General features: G+C 33.4%; 5 protein-coding genes across 6 annotated transcripts; 4 read left to right on the forward strand and 1 right to left on the reverse strand.

The window, feature by feature from the left end:
- Nucleotides 1-1380: 1380 nt before the first annotated feature.
- On the reverse strand, nucleotides 1381-3810 carry LOC133682135 (putative cyclin-A3-1). The gene is made up of 8 exons (XM_062105401.1): nucleotides 3255-3810; nucleotides 2936-3168; nucleotides 2764-2839; nucleotides 2581-2657; nucleotides 2423-2456; nucleotides 2164-2313; nucleotides 1954-2088; nucleotides 1381-1859 (listed from the first exon to the last, which is right to left on the reverse strand). The coding sequence occupies exons 1-8, from the start codon at nucleotides 3573-3575 to the stop codon at nucleotides 1794-1796; spliced, it is 1092 nt and encodes a 363-aa protein (XP_061961385.1). The 5' UTR covers nucleotides 3576-3810; the 3' UTR covers nucleotides 1381-1793.
- An 8331-nt stretch (nucleotides 3811-12141) lies between these two features.
- LOC133681750 (E3 ubiquitin-protein ligase APD2-like) lies at nucleotides 12142-14698 on the forward strand. 2 transcript variants are annotated; one of them, XM_062104877.1, is made up of 8 exons: nucleotides 12142-12365; nucleotides 12445-12671; nucleotides 12770-12866; nucleotides 12959-13036; nucleotides 13369-13589; nucleotides 13679-13748; nucleotides 13838-14141; nucleotides 14221-14698. In XM_062104877.1, exons 2-8 carry the CDS (start codon nucleotides 12486-12488, stop codon nucleotides 14297-14299), a joined length of 1035 nt encoding a protein of 344 aa, XP_061960861.1. In that variant the 5' UTR covers nucleotides 12142-12365; nucleotides 12445-12485; the 3' UTR covers nucleotides 14300-14698. The 2 variants fall into 2 exon arrangements, with proteins under 2 accessions (XP_061960861.1, XP_061960860.1); XM_062104876.1 differs by having other exon boundaries at nucleotides 12143-12361.
- Nucleotides 14699-15366: 668 nt separating this feature from the next.
- LOC133682307 (cytochrome P450 81Q32-like) lies at nucleotides 15367-16401 on the forward strand. Its single transcript, XM_062105591.1, has 2 exons — nucleotides 15367-15597; nucleotides 15852-16401. The coding sequence occupies exons 1-2, from the start codon at nucleotides 15458-15460 to the stop codon at nucleotides 16219-16221; spliced, it is 510 nt and encodes a 169-aa protein (XP_061961575.1). The 5' UTR covers nucleotides 15367-15457; the 3' UTR covers nucleotides 16222-16401.
- A 1998-nt stretch (nucleotides 16402-18399) lies between these two features.
- LOC133683169 (cytochrome P450 81Q32-like) lies at nucleotides 18400-20420 on the forward strand. Its single transcript, XM_062106707.1, has 2 exons — nucleotides 18400-19310; nucleotides 19760-20420. The coding sequence occupies exons 1-2, from the start codon at nucleotides 18432-18434 to the stop codon at nucleotides 20378-20380; spliced, it is 1500 nt and encodes a 499-aa protein (XP_061962691.1). The 5' UTR covers nucleotides 18400-18431; the 3' UTR covers nucleotides 20381-20420.
- Nucleotides 20421-23672: 3252 nt separating this feature from the next.
- Nucleotides 23673-24777, forward strand: LOC133681703 (cytochrome P450 81Q32-like). The gene is made up of 2 exons (XM_062104811.1): nucleotides 23673-23993; nucleotides 24248-24777. The coding sequence occupies exons 1-2, from the start codon at nucleotides 23854-23856 to the stop codon at nucleotides 24720-24722; spliced, it is 615 nt and encodes a 204-aa protein (XP_061960795.1). The 5' UTR covers nucleotides 23673-23853; the 3' UTR covers nucleotides 24723-24777.
- The last annotated feature ends 1898 nt before the right edge of the window (nucleotides 24778-26675 follow it).

The following is a 26675-nucleotide window of genomic DNA, read 5'->3' on the forward strand; positions in this document are numbered from 1 at the left end:
AATTCGAATCATAAAGTTGCTTCAAATCAGACCAGTTCAATCCTAGAGGGATACAGACAGAAAACAAATGAATGCTAAGCTTTGACATAGACGTAACTGACAACGCCCTGGGATGCCGCCAAAAACAAGCCGTGTGGACACAGGCAGTATTACGGAAAACACACTTTAGAATATATCTGAGTTCGTTTCTTTGATCTTCTTGTTGTATATCAGCTGATCCTCTTGAGGCACATCGACAACGTATAAAGAGTCTAATAGTATAGCTTCCTTGACTGCCTCCTTTCAAATCAACACACGTTTAAGATGATTTTCCAGAACATCAGTCACTTCAGAGATAGTTACTCCAGAGATATTGAAGGGTCATTGAAATGAGTGCTTGAACTTTAGTCTCGGCAGGAAAAAACTGCATCATGGATATGGAGCAGGGTTCACAATCAAAATCCACTGCCAGCAAAGTTTTCTAGTGTAGCTTCTGCAAAAGAAAGTTCTATATTTCACAAGAACTTGGTGGCCACCGGAACACCCACATGAGGGTGAGAGGAGCAATCAAAAGGTACCAGTGTGAGAGGCATATGGCAACGATAAGCTTGCTTGCTAGTAAACCAATATTCCAATCACTTGGTGTTCACTCCCATCCACTTGTCCACAAAACAAGTAGGGAATGAGACCTTATGATAGCAAGATTCAAAAAATGTTAAGGGATTTGTGGAGCCAGACAGCTCTGATGGTAGTTTTACTTTTCACATGGTATCAGAACACATGCAACCATCAGAGCTGCTTAACATAGACCTTACTCTACAGCCTTAACACTACAATCTTTTTCCATCATCACTCAACGTGAATTCTTATGTTACAAGATGCCTATTTTACTAATTTTCACTCGATCAGCAGCAATTAGCAGCCAAAGGTGCATGTAACGGAGGCTAAACCCTTTAAGTAGAGGTTTGCTGGGAGATCAAAACTGAATCACTAAAGAGTCACCTGCTCTTGGTTTTTGTCAAGAAGAGCATTTTTTTTCAGTCAGATGTAGAAACTTTGGTACAGATCATTTAATGTCTGTTTAAAAGTGTTGAAAAAATTATTTTTTAAAATTTATCTTTAATATAAATACATCAAAACAATCTAAAAATTAAAGCTAAAACAAGATTTCAAATTTTTTGATAAGCGGAGTCCAATTACAATCTTAAACACTCTTAATACTTCTCTATTCTACAGTGATCAGTAAGACATTAGGATTTTGCACCATCAAAATCTTGTTCATTTAAAAACAAGGTTCATTACCCCAACAAATCTCACTTTCATTAGGCAAGTGACCAAGCAAGGGTTCATATATACTAGTTTTAAAGCCTAAGAGTCTTGCACCATTCAGATACTCAAATATAAGAGAAAATTCATGTTTTCATAATGGCCATTTAGCATTCAATATTAGAACCAAAAACAAAATTTCATTATTCACAGGACTTCCCTGGCAAATTCAACTATTCTACCAGTGAGAAGAGCCAGCAATAGCACAGTTACCCAGCTGCTGGTTTTAACAATGTCATTCATGCTCCGGATAAAAGTCCCAGGGATCAGAACTACAAGAACGAGCATGCGGCACCACAATAATTCATTCCACATGGCCCAAAATTGACTTCCAGGAGGCCCCAAACATTAGTCAAGATTTTATAGTAAATCCAAAATGCCATGACTTTTGCATTACAAATTCTCGCTTCTAGGCCTTCCTGAGGCAGTATCAATTTCCATCACCTGCCATATCCCAAAACAAAAAATTGCCGGGCCAACTTTTGCATTTAAACCTCGTCAAAATATAAAGCTGGTATCTCTGGAGGGGAAGGCATGTTTGCCACGCACTTGAACTGTTCCAGGAGAATAATTCAGAGTAAACAAAATGCCCTTTTGCAATGCAAGAATTCAACTCAACTTCCTGACGAGTTCTGACAGAAACCATACCTTATGCTGCTTGTATTTTTCTCTTACAGCTTGTAATCCACCCCCTCTTCTGCTCAAATACAAGTCATGTATGATGAGAACACAATCCTTTAGATCCGTTGCTTTGTATCCAGTGTATTGTTGCAAGGTTGAACTCTGTATGAACAAAAATTAGAAATTGCACTCCAAAAACGACTATCAATACAAATCAGTATTCCTGAAACTACTTACCCAAGGATGTGTCTTGGGTCGCATCAGAAATCTCGTAAGAAAAATAACAGAAGCAGCCACCAAAGAAGGTAAATATTTCACACAATTGTAATCCAACAAGCTCAACTCAGCAAGGTAAAATCCCAGGAACTCAAGCTGCAAATCCGAAGTCTGCAGAAGGCACAAAGATTACAACAGTCAACAACGATAACAAATGCTTCCCAGCATCAGAGCATACAAGCCATTAACCTTCAATAATGAAAAATGGGATCACACTTACTTTGTAATCCTCTTGTGCTGCCCTTGTGAATCTCCTGCAAAACCAACATGACAAACAATACCAAAAATCAGCCCACCAAACTATTAACCTTCAATGATGAGTAAATCACCAATTGCAGGCAGATAAAAGAGCTACATCAAAACATTCTTAAATCTTACCTTAAGAGTGTCTTTATTGTAGGATTTCCCACTTCAAATTTCAAAGATTTAAGTATATCAGCTTCCATTTTAACCACCTTCACAATCACACAAACCACCATTAATTAAAATGAAAAATGAAAAATCACAGCTTGAACATTGGAGATCTGAACCCGTAAGACAAACAAAATACTAATTAATTACCTCTTCCTTGGTGTATGTATTATCTGTTATGTAGCAAAAATCTTCTACATTTGGAGGGTTGATTTCTTCATACTTTCTATTTATCCAAACAAAATGAAACAAAATAAATAAATATATAAACAAAACAAGTCATCAAAAACATGAACAAAATTCAAGGGACCCCAGATCTTACGAGGCAATAAGCATAGCAGAAACACCAAGAAGCTGAAGTCTCTGCCTATTTAGAACATTGAAAGACAAGAATCTATCAATGTAAGAAACAGTAAGATACAAAGTGTCAGAGACAATCTTGTACTCCTCCGCAACCTCAACCAACCAATCCACCAAAATCCCTCTCATATTGGGGCTAACATCTTTTTGAACCTTCTCAATGTAATCAGGCAAAGGCCTTCTTTTTGGATCCACCTGATAAATAAACCCCGTAAATCAATTAAACCACACAAACCCTAATTACATTTCCACAGATCACATCACAAAAAACCAATCTTTACCTCCATTTTATGAAGATACTCATAAATATCAGATGCATATGGTGCACACATTTGGGGATCTTCAGGTTTCCCATCAACATCCTCTTTGAAAACACCCTCCTTCTTCGTTAAAGTCCCCTTGCTGGTATTTGACTTTGTCTTTACTTTCTGCTTGTGTACCTCATTCGCTGAAACGGTGGTGTTCGATAAGTTGGGAAGTTCTCCCAACACAACCCTCTTCTTATTCAAGGGCCGGTCCTCGGCTAAAGCCAGCGCCGCCGCCCTCTTTTTGGCAGCGCGAGTAATGCGGACACAGTTCTCTTTCTCTGAAATTGAATTCATTTTACTCTTCTTCACTCACCGAGTCAGTTGCCTCGTTTTGGGTTTGGAGTGAGAGAGAGGGGGGTGGAGAGGGGTCTGCGAGTGTGAGGGGGGAGAGGTTTTGTAGTGGCGGAGAGAGAGGAGGAGGGAGCGCCATGATTTTGTTTTTGAAAGGAGGAGACTTTTGGCGCTCGTTGCGTTTTTGGGTTTCTTTTTTTTGAGATTTTGCGTTTTGGGGGGTGGCTTTGAATTTTAAAAACCATAGCCAAAATATTTTGGGTTCAAGGAGGAGGCAGACTGTGGGCGGGTCTAATTTTTTGGATTAAAAAAAGAGGGGAGGGAGGGATGGAGGGAGGGAGGGAGGGAGGGGATTGTTTTGGTGAGTGAATCCGAAATTGTTGGGTCTACCTTTATTATTGTCTGTTCCTTTTTTCCCTCTTTTTTTTTTTTTTTTTTTTCTCATCCATGCTATCATTCTGAACGTACGAGAACTTTTTAAGGTTTTGTTTTAAAATGTTTTTAAAAAAAATTAAATTAATTTATTTAGTATTTTAAAATTACTTTGATGTGTTAAAAATAATTTTTAAAATAAAAAATATTATTTTAATATATTTTTAAATAAAAACCACTTTAAAAAATAATTATTAACACAATCTTAAATATTCTTTAAACTCAACTCAATGTTAAAGTGGAAAGTCTATTTTGATTTTAATATTATTTATTTGTTTGAGTTATTGTTTTTTAAAAAATAAATTTTTTTATTTTAAAATTATTTTAATATTAAAAGATAGTTTAAAAAACAATTATTATCATAATATAAATTATTGTTTTGAATTATATTTTAAGTTAAATAAACAAAATATTAACTTCTTCAAATTTGATTGATTCTATCAGATTTTTATTAGTTTAATTGAGCCGGAAAAATCTTTTCTTTTAAAAAAGGAATTTAAATGTTATTAATTTAATAAAAATATTTACCTGATTTACTCGCTAATTTACTGGTTAATTCGATCACCTAGTAACCCAAATTCTTTTATGAGTTATTCCTTGGACTAGATCCAGCAACTGTATTGGTCACTGGCCTCTTGATTCGCTACGAGTATCTCTCGAGTTCCACCTTCGAACTTCACCGAGTCACTCACTAGTTGCAGTATATGGTGGGTTATTTGAAGCCGGCACAGTATAGTAGCGTGTTCGAGTTTACGAAACATGAGATGATATATCAAGAAAAAAATACTTTTATATTAGTAATTATTTAAATTTGATTTTTTTTTAATCAAGGTAGTCGAATTACGAAGAGATAAGGTTATGTTTTCTTGAGTGTTTGTTACATTATATTTTTGAAAAGTATTTTTTATTTAAAATTATATTAAAATATTTTTTTATTTTTTATATTAACACATCAAAATCATTAAAAAATATTTTAAAAAATATTAAATTAATATTTTTAAAATAAACATACTTTTAAAACTACTCAAACACGGGTAGATACTATTAGACTCTTTTAACATACACCAAGCAACGTCTGTTAATTTAGTATAGCATCTCCTATTTTGAACCACGAGGGTCCATTGGACCACCTATATGGAAGAGGATTAATTTCTAGTTTTTCTTCTCGTGATTCTTGCTACACAGGGGCGTGCTTGATACGAGACGAAGGATTTTACTGGAAAAATGTTTGGATTCAAGCTGAAGGGATAGAAAAATTGTATGAGAAAATGCATGATGAATTGTGTGTTTGGTATTATGGCGTAGTGTTTTTTTAAAAAAATAATATTTGCTTGAAAATAAATTAAAATTATTTTTTTGTTTTATTTTTATTTTTACATCAATATATTAAATCCATTAAAAATCATTGAAAATTATTAATTTAATATTTTTTTCAAGTGAAATGTATTTTTAAAAAACATATAAAAGTAAAAGTTATTGCACACACGTGGTGGATAAAGCTAATATAATGTAATAGGATTACTCAAAAAAAACCTACAATTCAATGATTAAAACTAGAAAAAACAACTAGTTTTATTTGAAAAAATTTATTGATGATATTCTAAAATTTAAAATGTTTAAAAAACATGTTATTTGATATTATGGTTAATTGAGTTGTTCAAGAATATAGTCTTTTTATTCTTAACTCATGAAGTATCAAATTAATGGTAATAAACCTTAGCACTTGCAAAAACAGTTCATGTCATGTGATTTAAATATCCTCTAATAATAAAGTAAGTAATTTTTACGAGAAAAACAATAAATAAAAGAAAAAAATCTTAAATTCTAAGAACAAAACTGTTTGATCTTGTTTTTTTTTATTAATGTTTTTTCTAGAGTAGAAAAAAGTTTTATCCCATTTATTTTGATGATTTACAGGGTATTTATACTTCCTAAACTTTATCGTTTTGATAAAGGCAAGAAGGTTGAAAGGGTCATCTCCACTTTGTGATATTAATGAGAGATAAAAATCTCTTACACATCATTACTTAAAGATAAATATCACTTGCAGAACATTAATGAGATTAAAAATATGACATAAGCTCTTTAAGATACCTTCATGTACATTTATAAATGTAAGGAGATGATTATCTATGACATGAGTAGGTTCTCTCATTAACCTATAATAAAGCTTTATAGTTCTTAATTTATAGGATCAATTGGTTTTGACATGTAACTAAACCTAGATAAAAAAGGCATGGATGTTCATGAAAAATCATAACACCTTGGGGTTTCATGGATGTCTAAACCCATGTGCATTGGGTTGTCATCTTACTGGGTTCATGTTGTCTTGGAGTCAGCTAACAACTAAACCTAAACATATTGGATATGGTAATTTGTTGGACTCGTGTTACCCTAGACTCAGCTAATAGTTAAACTCAAATGTATTAGATTTAACATTTGTTAGACTCACGTTACTTTAAACTCAGCTAATGACTGAATTTAAGTGTATTGGGTTTGATGATTTTCCAAGCCCACTTTACATCAAGTTCATTTATCGGCTGAACCTAAATATGCTGAGTCTGACAACTTGTTATATTCATATTACACTAGGTTTAATTGACGGTTAAACTCAAATATATTGAATTGGGTTCAGCTGATGGACAAACTCAAGTATATTGGGTTTGGCAACTTGAAAACTCTATGATATATTCAGGTTCAGCTGATGATTGAATCTAAATATATTAGATATGTTAATTTGTTAAACCTATGTTACCTTGGATTCAACTAATAACCGAACTCAAATATATTAAATCTGATAACTTACCAAATATATATATTGTTCTAGATATTTTTAACATATAAAATATTAATTACTTTAATTTTAAGATGATTTCATTAATGTATCGAGATATAAAAAATAAAAATAAATGGACACATCTTCTTTGCACCTCATTACATGAGTATAATAACTCACATCAAAATTGTTCCATAAACATTTATGCTTACTTTTTTATTTTTTTCTCTCAAACCAACTAATTTATGTCCTTATCAATTATAATTCTCTTATGTTTTCATAATAGTAATCAAAGCCACCTAAAAAAGTTTCATCCTTGATCAAGATTGAAGCTCTCTTTTTTATATATAAAATTTTAGAGTATTAGCAGCAATGTTTTAAAACCCGGACCGGCCCTGCAGGCCGGTCCTTATCAATTATAATTCTCTTATGTTTTCATAATAGTAATCAAAGCCACCTAAAAAAGTTTCATCCTTGATCAAGATTGAAGCTCTCTTTTCTATATATAAAATTTTAGAGTATTAGCATCAATGTTTTAAAACCCGGACCGGCCCTGCCGGCCGACCCGGGCCTGGGACCGGTCCGGGTTGAGGCAAAAACTCGGCGGGTCGACCCGGGACCCGGTCCACCTGGCCATACCCGGGTGAGACCCGGTCAATTTTTTTTTATTTTCACTGTCATTAAACGACATCGTTTTTTTGCCATATAAAATCCCAAAATGCTAAAGACTGAAGACAGAAGAAGAACAAAGCAATTAACCTAATTATGTTACTCTTTGTCTTTGAAAATTGAAACTCAGCTGAGGAGCAGAGAAGTAGCGGACGTCTGATCATTGATCTCTATGAAAAAGGTTTGAATCTCTTTCTTTCACTCTCTGTTTTTTTTATTATTGGTTGTTTTCTCATTTCTGGCATCAATTTCAATTTCAGCCCAGCACAAGGAGATCGAAATTCAAAAGACATCTCTGAAACATCTCCCCCAAAGAAACCATCTTTTGTCTGCAGAAATGGTGTATTGTTGGGAAAAACATCATGCACACCTGCCACATTGAACTGTGGAGTTCCATAGTGAGGAACTTGACTGGCTTCTTCATTGCTAATCATCGAATATGCATCAAAGGGATCTTCAACTTTAGAATCTTTTCCTGTTAATTCTTGAACAATTGCCCTAAACTCAGAGGCATTGGTTGCTTTAACCATTGTTGGGCTTGAAATGTATGTTATCTTGACTGGTTTTTTCTTGTGCTTGGTGGGTTTTTTGCTCCTTCTAGGTTCTTGACGGCCAGAATATTGCTCACTAAGCTGGCTCATTTTCTTCGATATTTGGTGGAAATATGAAGACGAGGAAGAGGGAGAGAGCAGCTGGTTTTGGTTTTCTTGTGTGTTGATCCTTTGTCTCTATGGTTTTTTTTATGTTTTTTATTAGTGTTTTTTTTTGTTGATCCAGGTTAACCCATCTGACCCGTGACCCGATCACTTGATCGGATAGATAATTGGATCGGGTTTCAAAACTATGATTAGCAGGTACTATACATCAAGGAATCGGATAATAGTGGAGGGACATGGATGAAGACGTAAAAATAAATTCTTTCAAATCATAAAGGAGATGATCACTCCATCTCATCTCTTATGTCCCGAGACAGAAATGCTATCTAATTACCTTGTGCATTCGCACACGTTTCAAAACTTCCTCAAGGATCTGCTCCTGGTACTCAACTTCACACAAGGTTGTGAGATTGGAAAGATCACCCTCGAATATCCTGAAAGAAATCGGATTTTGATGATATGAAGCATCGGATGATATTTAGGGTTTTATCTACTTTAGAAACAAAGAAGTACCTTAGTTGTTTCTCCATATCCTCTATCTGGGATTTGAATTTAACAATTTCCTGTTGAAACATCTGAAATTTCAAGTAGCACGATCATTCATACAAGCAAAGATGTCCATAGAATTCTTGCTCAGCGAAAACAGTCAACAGACAAGGAATCAATACCTCCATTTGAGAATCATTACTGTTCACAGGGCTGCTGCTGGTTATCATGAAATGCTAGTTCTAATCGAAGCCTACTATTGAACACGGGGCCTACTACCTGGGCTTCGATGTTGAAGCCTACTCGTTTAATAAGAGCCGTTAAGAAATTTTGATACTGGCTTGAGAACTGGATGAGCTTGTTGGGTTCTCACACGCTGGCCCACCACGACCGTGTCCTTGTGGTAAGTTTTCCTCAGAAGAAGAGTTTCACCGTAAGTGTTCTACATTAAACTGGTTATCTTGGAATATTAGCGCAAAAAAAATTAAAATTTTGGTAAAATAAATCTACTGCGAGAAGTTTAAGTATTAAAATGTAATATATATATATATATATATATAAAATAATTAGAAAACACAACATTAATGAAATGTTGCGTTTTGAAACCTTGACCACCACAAAAACAATATAAAAAGAAAATTAATTTCACTACATGTTACATTTTCAAATTGTGACATTTACTTAATTGACTTAGGATCCCTCAACCAATTGTAATATTGAGTAAATTGTCTCATTTTAAAACCATGATATCTATGATTGTTGTGATTGGGAAATTTGACAGGTTGAGATTGTGTTATTTTATTGATTTGTTTCTAAACTATATCACCAATATTTTTTATTTACCGTTATATTTTTAAGAAAAAATCCATTAAATCTATAGTAAAAAACGTATTCTATAGTAGTGAAAGTAATTTCATTTTTATTTGTTTTGCTGTATTCTACTGATAAATGTATTCTTCGGACAGCGTATGAGTTAATTGTGATATTTTTTTCAATGATCCTAAAGAGCATATTTTTTATATTAATAATTTTTTAGTATTTTTAAATTATTTTGATTTGTTGATGTTAAAAAATAAATTTTAAAAAATAAAAAAATATATTATTTTAATATATTTTTAAATAAAATTTATTTAAAAAAATAATTTCAATGACTGCTTATGAAAAGTTAGGAAAAATTAAAAAAAAACGAGAAATATGAAAATAATAAATATTCAGAATCTTTATCGTGAAAGAAAAGCGTTCCTGCGGCAAGTAAGAAACTAAGAATGTCGCGGGAAGTGAAATTCCATGAAAGTTAATCTTTATTGTGAACCAATGGGGGTTGGTTCAAGTGGTAAGCAGCTTGTTCCGCTTAAGCGAGGTCTCGGTTTTGAGTCCCCGTGTACGCAGCAACACCCATTGGTAGCCTCACCTGCCACTACCAGGCATGCGACCAGGGACAACCACCAGATTAGTCGGGGCAACCCGGATACTGGGGCTGGCGACCCAAAAAAAAAAATATGAAGGTCGTGGGCCAATAACCGACAGCTAGGCAATCCGTCGCTAAGAGATCACGACACTGTATCGCAACCCTTCTCCGACACTTTGCGTTAGGGTTATTTAGCGACCATAGAGTGGCGGTAAACGTATTTCAAAGAGTTGCCACAGACCGACTTTTGCACGATTAACCTGTAAAGCTAATTAATGATAATTTATAGTAAAAAACACAGATTCTGTAGCAGTGAAAGTGATTTTCTTATGCTAGATGACACCTTAACCTGTAAAGCTAATTAATGATAATTTTAATTAAACTATTTGACTTAGAATCGCTGATTTAACATACATATGCATCTATAATAAAATTATTTGAAATAAAAATAAAATTATATTTAATCAATACAATGACAAAAGTTCGAGTCAGTCGCCATTTTCTTTTGTCCAACCAAGATGGAGATACGAGGTTGGGGTTGAGCCGTGGGGGTGGACCCACTTGCTTTCATCACTCAAAGGCAGCTTAATATTGCCATTTTTGTTTTGAAATCATGTTTTTAAAAATTTTATTTTTTATAAAAAGTTAAATTTTTTTTTGTATATTTTGGATCATTTTAACATACTGATCTTAAAAATAATTTTTAAAAAATAAAAAAAATCATTTTAATACATTTCGTCATGAAAAGTTATTTAAAAAGCAACAGCAATCACATTCATAAACATCCTTTTAATGATAACGGTTGTATTTTAAAGTATTTTTTATTTAAAAAATATTTTTTATTACTTTTATAAAATTTATTGTTGATATCAATACTTCAAAACGATTTACAAACACAAAAAATTAATATAAAACAAAAAAATATTAATATTTTTCAAAAGAACTTTTGCACAGCAAAACGAATAACACCTAACTTGTGATGATTTTCTTCCAACCGACAATTATAATATCCAATACAATTTCTTCAGTTTTGAAATATGTCGCGCCGAACACAGGCTTACTAAAGAATGAGATTAGGATGTTTAGTTCTGGTTTCGAGAGGGCCATCTTGTAAGGGTGCATCTAAAAATTTCATATATTCAAGGATGGTTTTGGAAAAAAATTAAACTTTGGAGCCCTAGATTCATCCCTTCAGTGACATGGATTTCTCAAGAGAGCAGCCAAGTAAATAACATTAATATCAGCAAAGACAATATTAATATATTAACTATGGAGACACTGATAAAAAAAATAAAATATCAAGATGCATATTTTCTGTGAAATAAACCTTAGATTGAATGGCATGTTTAGGAAAATATAAAATCTTAGGACTAACTTGAAAACTTTGTCAATAAGTATCTTTAAACTCTACTGACCCACCATTCCAAGCATTACTGGAAAAACCAGCTACTACGTTTTCGTTTTCATTTGACTCTGACCACTGCATCTTGTCACGTGTCTCTATAGCAAACTTTACCTAACACATTATTCATATGGAATTACAGTATTAGTTATTTTTTTAAAATATTTTTTATTTAAAAATATATTAAAATAAAAAAATTAAATTTATTTTTAATATTAACATATCAAAATAATTTAAAAATATTAAAAAAATAATTTCTAATAAAATTTTTAAATTTTTATGAAAAGTAGGTTGAATCATAATTCTAAATAAATACCTAATTTTTTACCTTATCTAAAAGAAATTATTTATTATGAGTTGACCTAAATATTTTTTCTAAATACCTAAAATGACATTATTGTAGTTTTTTCATTAAAATACATAAAATATTGTTATTTTATATTTTTAAATACCAAAACGATATTGATTTTTTTAAATGGTTTGATATAAAACTTGAATAGGATAAAGTCTTTAGTTGACAAATTATTGGGTTAACTCAAAAGCCCGACCGAGTTTTAAAATCCCAAGACTCATAGGATATTTTTTCTTGAAGTGTCTTTTAATTAAAGAGTGGGTTAGGATAGGGCATTTTCGAAAAACAGCTGAGCGTGTACAAATTCAACTTACACCTAACATTCAAAAAACTAAACTTGTCATTCAATTGCCCGCCAAACACCATGAATAAAACAGTTAGTTGAAGAGGCAGTGGTGCGCAGCAGCACACGAACCTACTAAAACGGTAAAACCTACCATTCTTCTCTCCCATTATCTCCTCTCTTGCATCAAACCAGAACGTCTTGTTACACTTCTCACTAAGAGCAGCCATGCATAGGCCAGTGATGCCACCTCCGGGGCATTCTCCTCAGAGATGGAAAGAAAGTTGGGGACGGTTAATTGCCTGTTTGACAATATGGATATGTGGCATGTAATTCTTCCATCTTCTATTGCAATTTCTCTTTGATTGTGCCTTCAATCTGAGACGCATTTTGGTTATGATTTTGCAGTTTCAGTGAGTCTGCGATATGGGTATTTCGGGGATTCTCGTATGGTGCTTGGACCTAGCTCATCAAGGTTGATGAAGGCAAGTTCTGTATTTGTAGACCATGTTGAAGTGAGAGATGAAGATAAGAAAGGGGTTCTTTTATATGGGTTCTACGAGAAGCCTGAGTTAAGCTTCGAAACGAATTGGAGCGTAGCGGATTACATGATTGTTTCATCTTACAGTCGAAAGGTTACATGAAAGGCCTTACTTCATTTCGACTTATTTATATATTGCAAATTTGCAATGCTGTTCCTTTTTTTTCTAAACCCTGTATTTTTTTTCTTCAGGGATTTTCCTTGTGGTTGAACAAGGGTTCTAAGATCCGAATGAGATGGGAAGCCCGAACCAGTATTTTAAATCAACTTCAAGTGGTGATGATAAAAGGTGCCTTCTTGAGTTTTTTCTAAGCAGAAAATGGTCCAACTGATTCGTAAGTTTGGCTTCAAGGTATAACCTAAGTACATGTGGCTCTGCAGGAGAACGAAAGTATGAAACATTGCTTCCAAAACAGACGAGTTCCCCTGATGCCCTCAACCTCAGCGAACCTCTGAATGGTAATCCATCTGTCATTTTTTTCATCTAGTTGTCTGTACCATTGCTCTTATTCAAATGATTAACTTAGAATTTGTACATGGAGTGATGCCTAGAGGAATTCCATTGAATTCAGTGCTGTTTTGATGTGAATCTGCCTAGTAGAATCTTTCGTTCATAACTTTTGGCACTGAGTGCTTTTCAAGTCCCATGATTGGTTGTTTTCTTATTGGACTGCGATTATGGAGCGTGCTGAGTTAACAGAAAGGAAAGCTCATAAAACAGATGAATTTACGAGTAATGAGTTATGATCCAGACTTTGAATAGACCTGTAAATGCTTCTTCGTTTGTTCAGGTAAAGAAGCTGAATACACGATCGAGGAGGACAACAGGTACTATCTTGGTCTGATAAACACCAATCCTAAGAATATCATAACGACATTGAGTGTAAATGTCACATCCAAGATGTATGAGCTATCAAAAGCTAGGAACATGTGTTCAACGACGCAGGGATCTTGCCGGCTTAAACTTCTGTTTCCCAAAACTCAATACGTTGTGGTGACAACTCCTGATAATGTAAGGGATTAGCCTTTCTTCTCTGCTTACTTTTTGTGATGGCAGGCAATTTTCCTTGAGCTGAACCTTGATTAGTGACTTGGTTGCAGGGAGATATAAATGGATGGAATATCGAGGTAGCTTTTGTGGCTCGTGCAATAATTTACGTCGCGATTTTAGGTGCAGTATCAGACACATCTTGTTTTATGCTTTGAATAATCTTTCGAAAATACCTGTGACCAAGCCCCCAACTATTTTGTGCTTCGCAGGAGCTATCGTCATCATTATTTTCCTGATATTGAAATATCTTGGCGCTTGTGATACTGAGAGTACTAACCTAGTAGAAACAGCTACATGGCAAGCCTCTGAACCTTCTGAAACCGAACCTATAATGCCAGCTAAGTCGGTTCGTTTAACATACGGAACAAATGAAGAAGATGATGAAGGATCATCGTGTAGCTCTTCAGAGGATTTGTATGATGCAAAATTATGTGTAATTTGTTATGATGATCAACGGAACTGTTTTTTCGTTCCTTGTGGCCATTGTGCCACATGCTATGACTGTGCTCAGAGGTAAATATGTGAAAGAAACTGTGTATTCTATTTGACATTTCTAACTCTTAAAGATTCTGATAAAGAATGTCTTTTGCAGGATAATGGAGGAGGACAACAAGATGTGTCCAATATGTAGAAGGCTTATTCACAAAGTAAGAAGATTATTTACTTCTTAGAGGATAACTACGAACCCTTGTGCGACTCCCCTTGCAAGGAATTTTGTGTTGGTGAAAAGATTACTACCTTGTTGTACTTGGGTGTAGCTGCTCTATGTGTGGTCCATGAATCTTTTTTTCATTCTCGGATCAAGCTATCTGGAATTTTCAATTTCGAGTTTCATGGGTTCCTGGTTATCTTATAAGCATTCTAGTGAGCTGAATCCCTTCTTTAGAAATTATTATTCAAGGGAGTATTTTACCTCTGTATGCTTTCCTCTAGGGGAAGTCTGTGAATTAGTCAAAATGGAAGCCATTTCAATATTAGTTTCAGCTGCCCGAGAGTTGTATGGAGATCTTGTTCGGTTGCTAGATGTAATAACAATTTTTGGCGTCTGATACTGCATCTTGCAACGCAAAGATCATGTTTCTGTAGAGATTGACACGCTCTATTGAGCAAATTATTTATCCAAATGCAGAAATTCCATCATTCATATTACAAATCTGGAAAACTCTGTTAGATGACCTAACAAGGATCAAGCTGGTCATCTCTCAAACAGCAAAATAATGCTCTAGTTGTGAGTTAGACAACCAACATAAGATCCTTTCTTCTTGGTAGAAAGAAAATGTGAAAAGGCAGATGTCAGAATGCAACCGGCATCATTTAAACCAGTTTACAGCCATCACATTGCTCCAGGGTCATTGTAACTTCAGTACCTGAAGGCTTATATGCACTTCACCATGATACTATCAACCTCTGTTCTCCTGACCCTTCATTTTACCTTAAGAGTAACCATGTACAACATTGGACACTCGGGCATGGATATAGATACTCGACAGTCCAGTTTCATGAAAAAATGAAATAAAACTGGAAAAAAAGCTGAGACAAACATGGGTATGCATGTCGGACTCGCACCCGTGTCAAAGAGGCAACTGTGAAAACACAGCCACAACTTTTAAACAAGGCAAGTCAGGTCCTCTGGGAAAATTGATCCTCTCATTACATTCTAATTCTCCTACTGCTTCTCTCTTTTCTGCGAACAAGACTGAAGCGTGATGCATGGATAAAAGTTTTGAAAGCCTGAACAACTACTGATAATTTGTCACTTGGAGTTAAAAGTCCTAACCTCTTCACGGAAACCTCATTCTAGATTCTACTACTACTTCTTGCTCTTCTTGATGTTCCGTGTCCTCTCAAAACATCTACGCAAAATCAACAAGAACCTTCCACCGAGTCCAGGTCTCTCCCTGCCAATCACTGGTCATCTCTATCTCATCAAGAAACCCCTCCGTCAAACTCTTGCCAATCTTTCCAACAAATACGGTCCAATTCTATTTTATTAAATTTGGCTCTCGTACTGTCATCCTTGTGTAATCTCCTTCAGTTGAAGGGGAGTGCTAATGGCATAATTCTTGCAAATCTCCCTAGGCTGGTTGGGCCTAGGAAAACATCTTGGATATGATTATTCCACCCTTGCTTGGGCCTCATATGGCAAGCACTGGCGCAGCTTAAGGCGCATAGCTGCTCTAGAAATCTTATCAAGTAATCGCCTGCAAATGTTCTGTCATATACTTGCGCACAGAAAAGGCTTTATAAAGGTTCAAAGGGTGGTGAATTCATGACAAACGATGCCGAGTCAACTTTTTTTTATCTGACACTTGATGTCATTATGCGGATGATTGCCGGAAAGCGATATCACGGAGAGAATCCAGCAGAATTAGGTGAATCAAGGAAGGTCAAAGAAATTGTGACAGAGACCTTCGAATTAAGTGGAGCTACGAATACTGGAGATTTTGTGCCAGTCTTGAAATGGTTTGAAATGAATCACAATGAGAAGAGGTTGGCTCTATTGCATAGCAAGAGGGATAAATTCTTGCAAGACTTGATTGAAGCGCACAGAGAAGTAAAGGACGAGTCTGCTTCAGATCAAGGGAGCGGTTAAACAACGATCGACATCCTATTAGCCTTGCAAGAAACTGAACCTGAGTTTTATACTTGCGAAATAATCAGAGGCATGATGACAGTAAGCACTCACTATACCTAAGGAGGAGGAGCTGTCCTGACAAAGGATTAGCCCGATGCATGATTGGATTGACTTTGGAGTCATTTTCGAATGGGAAAGGGTTAGTGAAGAAATGGTGGGCATGACAAAATTATCCAAATGTCTCAAACAGCAAGGGACAGCGTAGTGGCAGGAACACAATCATCAAGCAAGTTTATAGCATGATGGATGGATATTATTTTTTAAAGTTTATTTTTATATTAGTATATTCAAATAATAATAAAAAATTATATTTAATATCAATACATTAAAATATAAAAAAATTATTTTAAATTAAAATTTTTAAATTTTTGTCAGATTGGACCCATTACCAAACTAGGGTTAAGTTTTTCAAGAAATATAAAAAATGTATTTGAAATTATAGTACCGATAAAGATTTAAATTATTTTTTATTTAATAAAAAAATCTATATTTTTAGAAAGTCGAGACTTGTGGAGAAGGGCGACACTGACATGCTTTTCTGCGATCCTTCCGCCTTTCTATAGCCGTATAGCTGTTTTTTAGCCCCTTTACTTGTCAATAAAATATACGTAGAGAAGGCCTAGCTAGTTATAAAACATGTTTTTTTAATTTTTTTTAAATTAATTTTTTAATTGTTTTGATGCATTTATATTAAAATAATTTTTTAAAAATAAAAATATATTATCTCCATGTATTTTTAAATAAAAAATACTTTAAATCGTAATTATTATCATAATTTCAAACTTATCCTAGATTAACTTGAATTTATAAATTAAAAAAAAAAACTAAGTTAATTCTCTATAGATTTAGATTAATTCTTTTTCAGACAGATAAAAACTTAATCTTCAATTTTTTTTTAAAAGGTAATTTTTATTTATTAAAATAACATGTTTTTTTATTTTTTTAATAAAAAATTATAGGTAAAACCGATGGAGTTTTATAACATTGATAATGGATTTGGCTAATCTAGCACGTTGAAACTGGGGAGTTTTAAAGGTGGATAATTCAAATTAATAAATTGAAAGTAAGCTGGTCTTCGTCTCCATTTTCTGATGATGAAATGATGAATTTCTTGTACATTTGGTAACTTTCAAGTTTCACATTTTCCATGTCTGAAAATTACGTCCCAACTGCTTTCCGTAACTTAAAGTCTTGTTTTATAAACAATTTTAAATTTAAATGAGTGTTTCTTTTTAGTTCTGTAGTAAATTTTATAAATATATATTTTTATTATATAATTAAATAAAAAATATTTTTTAAAAAATTATTAAAACTAATAGAGTTGATAATCTGGATTCTGGAGGGATTGGAAGTTGATTAAATTTATTATTATCTAAATATCTTTTTAAAAATAATTATTTTAAGTTTTTTTATGCTAAATCATGTTTTGACTGATTATCCATGTTGTATTTCAATCTATAAAATAAATTGATTTAAATCAGTTTAATTTTTGTATAATTTAATTATAAATTTGAGTTAAATAAATAATTGTGTCAAAATATTTGAAAATTGACGTGTTTAATCAAATTTAATTGTACGATTAATTTTTTTTCATACTTTTAACATTAATTTTTTTACATCTAAAAAGATTTGGTATAACTATAACATGCATTGGAGTGCCGGGTAATAAATTAGTCTATAATAAAAGAAAAACCATTTTTTATAAAAAAATTTAATGATGCTATTTTAATATTAAAGAAAAATTCTTCAAAGATTTGGATCAATTGTTTCACTTTACAGAATTTGTAACCTGAAACTTGGACAGTAACCGGTAACATCTTTGCATGTATAATGCGTTTGCACTGACCTCATAACGTCCATATAATATTTTTTTTAATCGATGAGATAAGATAGACAACAGGCACGACTTTCTTTGTTTATTAAAAATATATTAAAATATTTATTTTTTTATTTTTTTATATTAACCCAATAAAATTATAAAAAAAATATTAATTTAGTATATTTTCAAATAAATACACTTTTAAAAGGAATTTAAATACAGTTTCAAAACATCTGAGTGCTATGACTACTAGTACGTACTACGTGATTCATATATATATAGTCTCATCAAGACACGTAGAAGTAATACACCTTCCTCAAGAACAAGGACAGTGGCCATTAACAAATCCATGGCAACCTTGTTTCTCTACTTTCCGGTGTTTTTAGCCTTGTATATCATATCTACTCACTTCCTCAACAGGATAAGAAACTTCCCACCTAGTCCATTCCCTTCACTACCAATCATTGGCCACCTCTACCTACTTAAGAAGCCACTTTACAGGACACTATCAAAAATCTCCAATAAACATGGCCCCGTAATCTTGCTCCAACAAGGATCTCGTCGACTACTTGTTGTCTCATCCCCTTCGCTAGCTGAAGAATGCTTTACCAAAAATGATGTTGTCTTTGCTAACCGCCCACGCTTGCTCTTTGCAAAACACCTCGCCTACAACAGCACAGGCCTTGTTTGGGCTCCCTATGGCGACCACTGGCGAAACCTTAGGAAGATCGTCTCTATTGAAGTCTTGTCTGCATACCGCCTCCAAATGCTTTCTTCCATACGTCTGGAGGAGGTGAAGTCAATGATTTGTGGACTCTTCCGTAATCAGAACCAGTCTGTAGATATGAGGACAGTTTTCTTCGAACTGACACTGAACATCCTGATGCGGATGATAGCTGCAAAGAGATATTATGGAGGGAATGTTTCTGATGTGGAAGAAGCAAAAAGGTTTCGTGCAATTCATGCTGAAAGCTTCTTGCTAGGTGGCAAAACCATTATTGGAGACTATATACCGTGGATTAAATCAAAAGAGATGGAGAAGAGATTGATAGAATGCAATCTAAAGAGGGATAGTTTCTTGCAGTGTTTGATAGAAGAGCAACGGAGAAAAATACTGGAGGGTGATTGCTGTGGTGAAAAGAAAAAGAATTTGATTCAGGTTCTGCTGTCCCTGCAAGAAACTGAACCTGAGTATTACACGGACGATATCATCAAAGGGCTTGTGGTGGTAAGAACTTTAATCATGTTTCTTGATTTACTGATTCATATGATCAATGGAGTTGCGATATCATAATGAAGCACTGCTCTTCTATATTAAGTGGATGAAATCTTAGTTATCACCAATTATATAGATATGGAATTAAGTAAAATAGTATGGGACGCCACTACTTTGCGGGGAAGAAGTGACATATTTTGTCTTTGGATCTTGCTTTTAACAATAAACTGGCTATGCACAATTGCAAACTTTATGTATCGGAATAGTCAAGTCATAGACACAACCAAGGTGTATTGAATTGACAAGGGTGTGGGAGATCACTCTGGTGATTTGGTTTGCATCGTCTTTATTCTACCTCCACTGCTAGAAGTTGTTTCCGTGTCAAGTTACACCACCTAGACTAACATATCTTCACTGCTTGCATCATCTATGGAATTACCATATTTTGGTTTGGTGTGTAGGTGATCTTATTGGCAGGAACACACACTTCATCTGCTACAATGGAATGGGCACTTTCACTTTTGCTTAACCATCCCGAAGTCCTCGAGAAGGCTAAAAGAGAAATCGACGAGCATATTGGGCATGATCGTTTAATGGATGAAGCTGATCTTGCCCAACTTCCCTACCTCCGCAGCATCCTCAACGAAACGTTACGGATGTACCCGGCAGCTCCGTTGCTAGTACCTCATGAGTCATCAGAAGAATGCCTGGTTGGAGGATTCCGCATTCCACGTGGCACAATGCTGTCCGTAAATGTGTGGGCCATTCAAAATGACCCTGAAATCTGGCGAGACCCAACAAAATTCAGGCCTGAGAGGTTCGACAACCCAGAGGGGGGAAGAGACGAGTTTAAGTTGATGCCTTTCGGGTATGGAAGGAGGAGCTGTCCTGGAGAAGGCTTGGCCATGAGAGTGGTGGGATTAGCATTGGGCTCGCTCCTTCAATGTTTCGAGTGGCAGAAAATTGGTGATAAAATGGTGGACATGACTGAGGCGACCGGGTCCACCATTCCGAAGGCACAGCCACTAGAAGCTATATGTAGGGCACGCCCAAGCATGATTACGCATCTTTCTCAAATATGAACTAAAAGCTGTTTGGCCCGGGATGTATAAAAAAATAACATTAAACTAAAATTTAAAAGTTTTAGATCATAAAATTATATATAAGGGTCTTGGATCTGGCTCTAATATTTATAATATTAATAATAATAATATTAAATTTACAGTACTCAAGTTTAAATGAGTTTGACTGTAACATCAGACTTAAAAGTTTTAAAATGTGATAACAAAATTAAAAAAAAATTAATATTACGGAATAAAATTTAACAGAAAAAAAGATTAATGGAAAAGAAAAAAATAACAAAGCAAAGCACTATTTCAATGAATAGTGCTTTGCAAGGAGGGGCACAACAAAATCTCCTCATGAGATCATAATAATCTAATGAAAAGTAGACAAAACAAATCATAAATTTTAATCCTTAATCAAATCGATATTAAAAGATGAAATTAGGAAAAAAAACTACTTAAGAAAAAGAAAAAAATTAATTAATCAACTGGTTTAATCCGCAAACCAAGTTAATCCGTTAAACTTGGGATTTATGTCATGAGCGTGTGATAACTAAATAGATAAAAAATTTAGTATTAATAAACCCAATTAAATAAAAAAATATTAATTAAAAAAAACTTATGACTAAAATGTATTTACCTTTCACTGTGGATTTGCACAGTGCAATCCACAGTGAAAGGTTGATTTCTTTTAGTTATAAGTACAATATTAAAAAATAAAATTAGAAGAAAAAACAATAATGAAGAAAAAAAATCTGAATCAACTGAGTTAACCCGTCAAATTGTGTTAACCCATCCAACTTGATATTCATGTCATGAGAGTATGATAACTAAATTAAAAAAATTTACATTAATGAACTAAATTAAACAAAAAAAATATTAATGAAAAAGAAAAAAACACAGAAAAAAACCTATAGGAAGAAAAAAACTAATGAAGAAAAAGAAAAAAAAATCTAAATTAACTGGGTTAACCTGTCAAACCTGAGATCTGTGTCATAAAAGTTTGATAACTAAATATAAATAAATTTAATACCAAAAAACTAAATTAAAAAAGGAAAAACAAAAAAGAAAAAACCTATACAAAGAAAAAAACTAACGAAGAAAAAGAAAAAGAAAAGAAAAAAGAAAATCTGAATTAACTAGACAAACTCGTCAAACCTGAGATTCGTGTCATGAAAGTCTTATAACTAAATAAAAAAAATTAATATTAACAAACCAAATTAAAACAAAAAAATTTAATTAAAAAGAAAAAAAACAAAAATAAAAAAGGGATCAGCCTTTTAAATGTGGACTGCACTGTGCAGTCCAAAGTCAAAGTCATAAAAAAAACTAATATTAATGAACTAAATTAAACAAAAAAAATATTAATGAAAAAGAAAAAAAACCTAAAAGAAGAAAAAAAGAAATGAATAAAAATAAAAAACAATTAAATTAATTGGGTTAACTCATCAAACCAGAGATTTGTGTCATGAAAATCTGATAACTAAATAGAAAAAATTTTAATATTAACAAACTAAATTAAAAAGAAAAAAAAGAAGGCATCAACATTTTCACTGTGGACTTCACTGTGCAGTCCACAGTGAAGTGCATATAAAAAAAAAACTAAAGATATCAACCTTTTCACTGTGGACTCCATATAATATTAAAAGATGAAATTGAACGAAAAAAACTAAGAAGAAAAAGAAAAAAAATATGGATCAACTGTGTTAACCCGCCAAACCAGGTTAATCTGTCAAACCTGAGATTCGTGTCATGAAATTGTGATAACTGAACAAAAAAAAGTTTTAATATTAATGAACTAGATTAAAAAAAATTAATTAAAAAGAAAAAAACAAAGAGAAAAAAACTAATGAAGAAAAAGAAAAAAAATCTGAACCAATTGGGTTAACTTGCCAAACCAGGTTAACCTGTCAAACCTGGGATTCGTGTCATGAAATTGTGATAACTAAACAGAAAAAAGATTTAATATTAATGAAATAAATTAAAAAAATTAATTAAAAAGGAAAAAATAAAGAGAAAAAACCTACAGGAAGAAAAAAACGAATGAAGAAAAAAATCTGAATCAACTGGGTTAAGCCGTCAAACCTGGAATCCGTGTCATGAAAGTCTGATAATTAAATAGAAAAAAATTAATATTAAGAAACTAAAATAAAAAAAACAAAGAAAAAAGCCAAAAAAAAAAGAAACTAAAGGCATCAATTTTTTCACTATGGATTGTATTATGTAGTCCACAATAAAAAGCTAAAAAAGAAAAAAAAAACAAAGTCATACGGCACAGGTTAAATTTTTTTTCTTGCACAAAAAATATCAAAAAAGGCTAAAATCTAAGAATGTTAGGTTTTTCTGCAAATATATATCCAAGAGCATTGAGTAATATTTATATTATTAATAATAATATTAAACTTACATCACTCAAGTGTAAGTGAGTTTGGCTGCAACATCAGACCTAAGAAACTTAAATGTGGGTCTGGCTGCAAGATCATGTCATAAAAGTGTGATAATTAAATAAATTAATTAAAAAAAAACCTATAGGAAGAAAAAAACGAATGAAGAAAAAGAAAAAAAATCTGAATTAACTGGATTAACTCTTCAAACCAGGTTAACCCGTCAAACCTAGGATTCACGTCATGAAAGTTTGATAACTAAATAGAAAAAACAATTAACAGGTTAACCCATAATTAACTGGGTTAATCCATCAAATGAGGTTAATCCGTCAAACCCGGGATACGTGTCATGAAGGTCTGATAATTACATAAAAATAAATTTAATATTAACAAATGAAACAAAACAAAACAAACAAAAAAAAAATTTCAGGTTAATTCGTCAAATCAGATTAACTCGTCAAACTCGGGATTCGTGTCATGAAAGTCTGATGATTAAATTAAAAAATTCATTAAAAGAAAAAAAAACAAAAAAAAAAGCAAAGAAAAAACCCAAAAGGTATAAAAATAATAATAAAAAAGGATAGCTCGGCCTTTGCACTGTGCAGTCCAAAACCAAGTCAACTCGTCAAATCCGAGATACATGTTATGAAAGTCTGATAGTTAAATAGAAACAAATTCAATACTAACAAACTAAACTAAACGAAAAAATTAATAAAAACAAAAAAAAATCAAAAAAATATAAATTTCGAGTTAACTCATCAAATTAGGTTAACCCGTCAAACCCGGGATCCGTGTAATAAAAATCTGATAACTAAATAAAAAAAATTAACACTAACAAATTAAATTATACAAAAAAAAATTCATTAAAAAAAGCAAAGAAAACAATAAAAAGAAACCTAAAAGGCATTAAAAGCGAAAAAAAAAACAGGAAAAAAAAACTCAGCAAAAAAATATTTAAAAACATGAATGTTTTACTATATACTACACTGTGACTCCTGTTTGGCATCATGACATGGCTCTAACCATATGTTATCCGACCCGCGTAACCAATGCTCTTCTTGACGGAAACCTCATTCTAGATTCTACTACTACTTCTTGCTCTTCTTGATGTTCCGTGTCCTCTCAAAACATCTACGTAAAATCGACAAGAACCTTCCACCGAGTCCAGGTCTCTCCCTGCCAATCACTGGTCATCTCTATCTCATCAAGAAACCCCTCCGTCAAACTCTTGCCAATCTTTCCAACAAATACGGTCCAATTCTATTTTATTAAATTTGGCTCTCGTACTGTCATCCTTGTGTAATCTCCTTCAGTTGAAGGGGAGTGCTAATGGCATAATTCTTGCAAATCTCCCTAGGCTGGTTGGGCCTAGGAAAACATCTTGGATATGATTATTCCACCCTTGCTTGGGCCTCATATGGCAAGCACTGGCGCAACTTAAGGCGCATACATGCTCTAGAAATCTTATCAAGTAATCGCCTGCAAATGTTCTGTCATATACTTGCGCACAGAAAAAAAGGCTTTATAAAGGTTCAAAGGGTGGTGAATTCATGACAAACGATGCCGAGTCAACTTTTTTTTATCTGACACTTGATGTCATTATGCGGATGATTGCCGGAAAGCGATATCACGGAGAGAATCCAGCAGAATTAGGTGAATCAAGGAAGGTCAAAGAAATTGTGACAGAGACCTTCGAATTAAGTGGAGCTACGAATACTGGAGATTTTGTGCCAGTCTTGAAATGGTTTGAAATGAATCACAATGAGAAGAGGTTGGCTCTATTGCATAGCAAGAGGGATAAATTCTTGCAAGACTTGATTGAAGCGCACAGAGAAGTAAAGGACGAGTCGGCTTCAGATCAAGGGAGCCGTAAAACAACGATCGACATCCTATTAGCCTTGCAAGAAACTGAACCCGAGTTTTATACTTGCGAAATAATCAGAAGCATGATGGCAGTAAGCACTCACTATACCTAAGGAGGAGGAGCTTTCCGGAGAAAGGATTAGCCATATGCATGGTTGGATTGACTTTGGAGGCATTTTCGAATGGGAAAGGGTTAGTGAAGAAATGGTGGGCATGACAGAGGGGATTGGACTCTCTATGCCCAGGGCTCAGCCTTTATTGGCCAAGTGCAGCCTCTGTCCATCCATGATCCATGGTAAGCCTTCTTTCTCGAATTTGAAGGAATCTATTGTGTGGAGAAGTTAAAAATGTTTGCAGGAACCTATTTCTGATGGAGGACACTGTAATGGTCTTTGTTAATCCCTTACCTCTGGACAAACCCTCTTGAAAGCAAATGCTTTCTTGATATACGGTTTGCCTTTTAGTTTTTTATGCTACATAAAGAAAAAGGAAAAGAGGGAAACTCAATTTTATCATAAACTTGACACGTCAGTCATTTAACAGAATTGCGAATAAATTTTTTTTTACCTTTTGTATTCCATCAAAAATCACTACCAAGTCTTTTTATCATGATTTTTATTAATAAATAATGATACAATATTTTTTCCTGTTGTTTTTTTTATATATATATATTTTCTAGTAATGAGTTCGCTACATGGTGCCCGCGTATAAAAGGGGGGATTTTCACTAGCGTATAAATGCATTTTGTATATGGGCCTGTGGAGAAACAGTGGCCCAATATAGTTTTTCAATTTCTTGAGTTGGGCCTTGTAGTTATATGCTCCCTTATTTGCTAGTAGCAAAGTAGACTTCCAGCCGCATAAATGAGCCTGTTTGGGCGGAAGCTGGAAGTTGGGAAATCTCACTCTTCCTGGACCATCCAAAATTATCCAAATGTCTCAAACAGTAAGGGACAGCGTGGTGGTAGGCAAAAAATTTAAAAGCATGTTTAAGAGTGTTATAGGCATTTTTTATGTGAAAATAATATTTTTTTTATTTTTTAAAATTTATTTTTGATATCAATATATCAAAATAAAAAAAATTCAAAAAAATAATTTAAAATTTAAAAATTTAAGAATTTTTAAAAACATAGTTGAATTGGTGATAAACTTTTTCGAGGGTAATTAAAAGCCGAGCAGACTGGCAGAGAAACTTGAAATGAACAACTGGACATGAGAGTAAGAAGCGGATTCGAATCGACCAAATGCCCAATCATTATTATAAGGTACTAAATTTCTTTTAATTCATGTATGATAATAATTATTTTTGGAAGTTTTTTTTATAAATATATTAAAAATATATATATATATATTATTTTGAAAATTTTATTTTTAACATTGATAGATTAAAATATTCAAAAAAATATATATTTGTTTAGATAAAAAAATCTTTAAATTTTGGTCGGTTTGGACGGGCATTACCGAACTGGGGTTAAGTTTTTTATTATACATGAAAGAGAGTAGGGGAACCTTTGCTCCTGTCGTTTGTTGACAGTCTCTTTGCTACCATAGTTGTTTATTTTTATTTTTATTTATTTTATTTTTTTAGTAATGCGGGATGTCTGAGCTAACTTATACACACCACAATTAATTTTTAAATTCATTAAATATCTTATAAACCTAATAAAACATCATAAAAATAACAGGTATACATACTAAAATTCAAATTCTAAGTGATAAAAACAAGAAAATCTTGCCTCTCCCCGCTGGGCTACAGGCCCTGGTGTACGATAGTTGTTTATTAATTGAATTTGTCTTGTTATTTTGGACAAATGAATTTTGCTAATCTAGCAGATAGGGAGCTGATAGCACCTGCTCTAGTATGTCGAGACTTGTGGAGAATGGCGACACTGACATGCCTTTCTGCGATGCTTCTGCCTTTCTGTAGCCGTATAGCTGTTCTTGAGTGCCCTTCCTTTTCAATAAAATATACGTAGAAAAGGCCCACCTAGAAAATTTACAGAATTAAAATTTATCTGTCTTTAATTTATGATTAAAAAAAAGGAGGGAAACCTTGCCTTTCCAACT

Source organism: Populus nigra, chromosome 2 (genome assembly GCF_951802175.1).
Source record: "Populus nigra chromosome 2, ddPopNigr1.1, whole genome shotgun sequence".
Taxonomy (NCBI): Eukaryota; Viridiplantae; Streptophyta; class Magnoliopsida; order Malpighiales; family Salicaceae; genus Populus; species Populus nigra.